A 6,000-nucleotide genomic window follows, 5' to 3' on the forward strand; every position below is an offset into this window, starting at 1 on the left:
TTATTTTTTTATTTGATTAAAATTCAATAGGGATCAATCTTCACAGGTTGTGTTTAGATGCGTTTGAGTTTTCTTTCTCTCTTCTCTACCTATTTATCGGCTGGTCAAGTTGTTTATTCTTTGTTCTCATCGTACTTGTGACCTTTCATATCAGCTATATTCAAGAGGTCTTTCGTTCATTCTTTTTGTATTGGTTCTTCAGTATATCTCTTCACTCTCATGGGAAGTTGTTTTCTATTTATTTTATTTTTTAATCAAGTTGACATGGCAAGACTTGTGGATAGTTTATTTGCCTTCTTTAAGTGTTTGCCGTGATGGTTTGTGTCACGTCAATCTTTATCATTTTGAATTCTTTTAGCATTTTATGTTTTATTAATTTCTCTTCATCGGGTCAGTTAAGCGTTTGCATGTTGAATGCGCTATATCATTCTCTTTAATACCGAAGGGTCTCACACCTTCAGTTTGAATAGCCAAAGTCATCACTATGTAACGGTTACACAATGAATTATCCAAATTAGAGACATTTTTGTTTGTGCGGGTTAGAGATGAAGAGCAATCGACGTCAATATAATTGTGCATATATGTGGCACCTGTGTTTGTTTTTTTAAATTTTTTTATGTCTTGGCAACGTTCATGTGTAATGGCACATCATTCATGTTCCTTATTCATCGATGAAGAAATGTTCCTCTCAGCGTGCCTATTTTGGTATCCATTTCATTGAAGGAGGCCTTTATGTGGAGCTCCAAGATTTTTTGTTGTTCTAGTCATCGTGCGTATGATGATCATCAATTTTATGTCTTGGCAAAGCCATCGAAAAGAACTTTCATTCCAGATTCCACCATCATTGTGGATCAATTATCTATGAGGTTTTTTGGACACTAAGAAATGGTTTCTGCTTTCATCGATATTTGTTCAGATAACTTTTGTTGTGCAAAGTATTTTAATTGTTTGTGCATACTAAGATTTTGATGAGTATTCATCTTGAATTTTTGGAAATAATATATGCAATGGTATTTAGAAATTTTTGAGGTAAGTGAAGTTACAGGAACATGCCGACATACTAAAATGATATGATTATATGAAAATTTTGAAGGTTGAAAAAGATGGCATCTTGGTCATGGGCATGGTGCTCGTAGCAGAATTGGTAATGTACAGTATTGTGGAAGAAGTATCTCACATGTGATACTTGCCATTCTTTTCCATGATCATTATGAAGTTCTTGACCTCTCATTTGGACTTCTTTTGTTCTTGTATTGACCTCATCTCATGAGATGTAGATGGAGCACATTATCGGTTTTTTTTTTTTGGTTTTTTTTCTATATAGTAAAGGTTCAAAATTATTTTGATAAACCAATGGAGTTTGAGCATTGACTTCGAAATCTGATTTGCATATCATGAACATCTACGGTGTCGATTTGGTGGATTCCTATTATCCTATGAGAGGTGAATGTCTATGCCAAATTTGACAAAAACTACTATTAGCAAGGAATCATATGGAATCTAAAGATAAGTTTTATATTGATTATAAATTAATATATGTATTTTTATTTTTTATTTATATAGAGCTCCAGAGGGAGATGTTGAGCTTTAGAGGGAGATTTTGGCTTCAAAGGGAAGCTTCATAATTAAGAGGGAGTGTTTATGGAATCCCTTTCACTCTCATATATGCCTGTGATGCTTATGGTATTTGTAGAATTTGAAACTTAAATGGCTCTAAGTCTTGCTTTTATAATGTCCATTTCTATTCTTGTGTAAATATATGAGATTGTAAGATCAGCTATGATAACTCTTTCACTATGCGATAGCGAACATCATGTTGAGAGAGTCCATGTAGTCATCACGTTGAGAGATTTCGTGATGGGAGTTGGATGTCATGTTGAGAGATTCCATGACAGTTCACGTTGAGAGAGTTTGTAATAAAAGGCTTAACTCTGAGTCTTACAAATCTTTTCATGTTGAGTGATTCCATGAATATGAGTATTTGTTACAGGTTTTCATGTTGAGTGATTCCATAAATATCAATAATTGTTACAGGGTTTCATGTTGGGTGATTCCATGAATATGAGAAAATTGTTACAAGTTTTCATGTCGAGTGATTCCATGAATATGAGTAATTATTACAGATTTTCATGAATCTTATAGGATATAGGGAATGAGATTTTATCATTGACATTTTGATTGCAATCTTGTGTGATTGCAGAGCTAAAGATCTTTCTCTGGCTAAGAGGGAGTGTTGAAGATGGTAGCTACGATAGAGATCTTTATCTTTGGAAATATGGTCGTTATTACCGTTATTGTTACCATCAGTTGAAAATGACACTAGTGTTTAAATAGTAATATTAAATGTAATGACATGTGTCATTCAACATATATTGAGGCATGGAAATTCAAAGACTTGTTATTGTAATTGTAATACAGAGTCTTTTTTTGGGAATTTGGAGAGACCTTCGGTTGGAATGTGAAGAGTCTCTCCTTAAGTTATTTGTATCGCATCAAGCGATAGGCATCGTACACTTGAATTCTATTATCAATAAAATGATATTTTGTTGTGTGTTAGAGCTTTTCCCTTCATTCTAGAAGGGTTTTCCAGGATATTTATGGTGTTCTTTGTTTCAGTTTTGTCTCTTTCTTATTGCTGATTATCTTCATTGATTTCTGGGCCCGAGTTTTAACAGAGTCCATGCAATATTTCATGTTGGTGCATTCTGATTCCAATGCAGTAGGTCAAGAAATGGACAGGAAGCCAGGTTAGTGATTACATTCATGTTTCTTCAGATGACTATGGTTGCTATAATACAGAATTACACAATGCTTGTTATCTGGTCTCTTCATGCCTACTAGTTCACTTGTCTTTAAACATCTATTGCACATAGAAGGTAAAAGTAAATGTGACATTTTATCTTCTGGGTTCTCCAGCGAGCCTATTAGTGAACAAGGTCTGTTATCCCCGTCACCCTCCAAAAAATTAATAGTCTTATGAAGCTGCAATGCCAACAGGTATCATGCTTATAGTCGTAGTACTCTTGGTATTGTATAACTGTCAGTAATAGTCAAGATATATTTTAAAGTTTAAAACTTTAAACTCGAAGCTGTAATATTTCCTTGGTCTATATTTGTGTGCGAGTATGCTTCTAAATCAAACTGTGTGTTAGTTTTTGAACATCAGCATTATTAGAAATATTAAGCTACTTCTCTAAACTATAAACATCTCAATTGAGAGAAAATTTTGATTATATTGTTGTATAATACTTTTGAACAGTATTAGAAATATTTCAATAGAAATTACATGAGGAATGAACTTATTCATATTCTGTTATGACCTGTCACCTGGAAAAGATGGAACACAAACACTGGTCCAGAGCTTCACTGAACTTTATTTTCCTTAACGATTTGTTGAGAGGTTTCTCAACAACTATCAAAGATTTTGCAAGATCTGACTCTTTCATTTGTTAACAAGTTAACATCTATAGCAGTTGGAGCTTCTTCTTGTAAGAAATTAACTCACTTACTACAGTACCTTGATACTACAGTCATTAATCATCAGTTATGACAATTTTTCAGGCACCTCTAAGCTGGAGTCCCATGGGGGAGAACTTCCTAAAGAATTTCAGTGGGTGCTGTTGAGATTTTCTAGGATTATTTTTAAGCAAATGGTCCTTGAAATTTGTAGTGCAATTTTAAGTTTTAAAATTTGAACTCCAAAATTTATGGAAGCCAATAGTCTTGTGAATTGTAAAATTTAGCAATTCAAATAATAAATATAAAATAATAGTACATTAACTACTGCAAATTGAAAATTTTGAAATGATTGACAAGTGGAAAATAAAGACACAGCTTGTCGAACAATTTCTAGCCCCTCAAATTTTCCACTAGTTTAAATCTACCCTTCTAAAAACTAATGGCTGTTATTTTTTTACATTAAGATTCTAATTAATCTTGTAACAAATAAGATTTCGGCTTCACCAGACCTCCTGCTCTTTAAAAATAGATCCCCAAGTCCCTCCAAGGCAGCCCAGTCACAAAGGGAGGTAATGAGGATGCTAACACACCAAACATGGAATTTTCATCTCACAGGCAATCCCCGATTTGCACCCAAACTGATGCTTAAGAATTGGCAATGCCACACTTATGTCAAAGGTCGTGAAACAAATGATTACAAATGGAAAATGATCGTCCAGCAATGACTCTAAAATAGTCAACCCAACAAAAAATTTCAAAAAGTGTCCTACTTTAATGTGTTTTTACCAAACTAAGATTTTAGAAATTAAAAAATTGAAAAAATTGAGAGTCATGGAAAGATTTTAATTTGTAAAATAAACAATGAATGTGAGGTGGGGGTACTTAAGGAAACCTACCGATTCCTCCTGTGAAGCAAAAGCCACAAGATCGTTGTTGAGTAGATTGGAGGTCGACCCACGAAGCCTCAGGCCTGCTACTCCAGCAAACCCTGAAAGGTGGGCAACCTTAAGTCCCTTAATCCCCAAATTCAGAACCCTACTAGAACCCAAACTACACTGCGCTAATGCCTTGGAACCATTCCTGCTCCGATGCAAAGCCGGAAACGAAGGAAGTCCCCGCGCAACCACATTCTTCTTTATACTACAATCAACTTTACAAAACGCCATCTTCACAGCAACTAATATTTATACAGACTATTCTCCGATGTGTATTGTACTGATCGCCTACAGCTCTCCAAATGTTTAAAAACAAGATTAGGGAAAGAGAAGAGAAAGAGTTCTAAAATCTGGATTAAAAAATTGCTTCTTATGAGGAAGTGAGGTAGAAACTTGTAGCAGTGTTGCAGCCACTGCGGAACGCTACTACATTGACAAACAATACCTTTCCTAGGTGCCCGTTGTTTTCAAGACCGCACTAATTTTCTAATTGCCCGAATTCAGTATTAAACCAAGTGCAAGATCTTCCGATCAGCCCTTTAAAGGGCGTCGAGATTCCTTCTGTCTACGTAATCCAGGCCTTCATTTGCTCTCGTGGGTTTCATTCAACCGTTGATATCAAAAGATACGTGGGCGTTTTAGTTATGAACAAACTTCCCTGTCCAAACAATTTAGGTTCTCCGGTTACCAACCATGCTTAGCTTTTGACAAGGGAACAACATTCTGCCTTTTAACAACCAAGTTTGCAAGCTTGGAACTTGATGAATGCCATTGCCACCTTTACTTCGGATAGGAGAAAGGAAGGAGGTACCAGTATTTTCTCTCCCCAACATCCATCCATTCAAGAACACTCTTTAAGTAAAGAGTTGGCCGAATTGTTTGATTCAAGGACTTCATCTCATTTTACAAGAGTACTTGTTTGATTCTTATCTTACAACTTTGGAGATTGTTTAATTTACAGGGATTGGATTGGTTTTAAATTTAGTTGGTATGTAGGAAAGAATATTATTAGTTGTTATAGTTAATTTTGTGCATTCTAAGTTTAAGGAATTAATTAGATTTTCATATTTTTTCTTTTTCGTCTTTGTATGTGACTTCGCTACTTATATCTATTGTTCTAGCTTTAAAGTTGTAAAGACTAAACGGTATAGGATATGTTACGCTTACGAGGGTAAAAAAGTAATCATTTTAAAGTGTCGCATGATACTTATTAAAAGATGCCCCTCATACATTACAACTACTTCAAAATTTGTGCAACTAATCCAACACATATTCCTCTAAGAACCAATACAGTTTCCTCTAGTAATTGTTTTTATCCACACTATTGCACAAATGGTTGAGTAATCGTGTGTTATGAGTACCAATAAAGTTGCACAACTTTTTCAATTAAATGTGAAAAAATTAACTACTAAAAATACACATGTGGACACCTATTGGTACATGTGAAATATTTTAATAGGCTTCTATTTATTATTATCTAGTTTGTTTATGTTAGTAATTGGGAGGTTAAATGAGCAAGGAGTGAGAAATTATTGGAACATGGACACTAGTTGCACTCCTTCCCCTATATTCCGAGTTAAATTTATGAGTGTAGAAATTATATTTA

At 34.5% G+C, this 6,000-nt stretch overlaps 1 protein-coding gene across 2 annotated transcripts in view; it reads right to left on the minus strand.

Annotated features, from left to right (window-relative positions):
* LOC149548367 (Transmembrane proteins 14C) overlaps positions 1-4,874 on the minus strand; it is a 118,129-nt gene extending 113,255 nt beyond the window's left edge. The window contains exons 1-2 of one of the 2 annotated variants that reach the window (XM_089792452.1): positions 4,840-4,874; positions 4,356-4,682 (exon numbers count right to left, since the gene is read on the minus strand). In XM_089792452.1, coding sequence (XP_089648578.1) covers positions 4,356-4,625 — 270 coding nt within the window. In that variant the 5' untranslated portion in view covers positions 4,626-4,682; positions 4,840-4,874. Of the gene's footprint in view, positions 1-4,355 lie in introns of both variants that reach the window. The other variant, XM_089792451.1, reaches the window with a different exon arrangement.
* Between the last annotated feature and the right edge of the window lie 1,126 nt (positions 4,875-6,000).

Source organism: Cupressus sempervirens, chromosome 7, assembly GCF_028749045.1.
Source record: "Cupressus sempervirens isolate cs-2001-9-10 chromosome 7, ASM2874904v1, whole genome shotgun sequence".
Classification (NCBI taxonomy): Eukaryota; Viridiplantae; Streptophyta; class Pinopsida; order Cupressales; family Cupressaceae; genus Cupressus; species Cupressus sempervirens.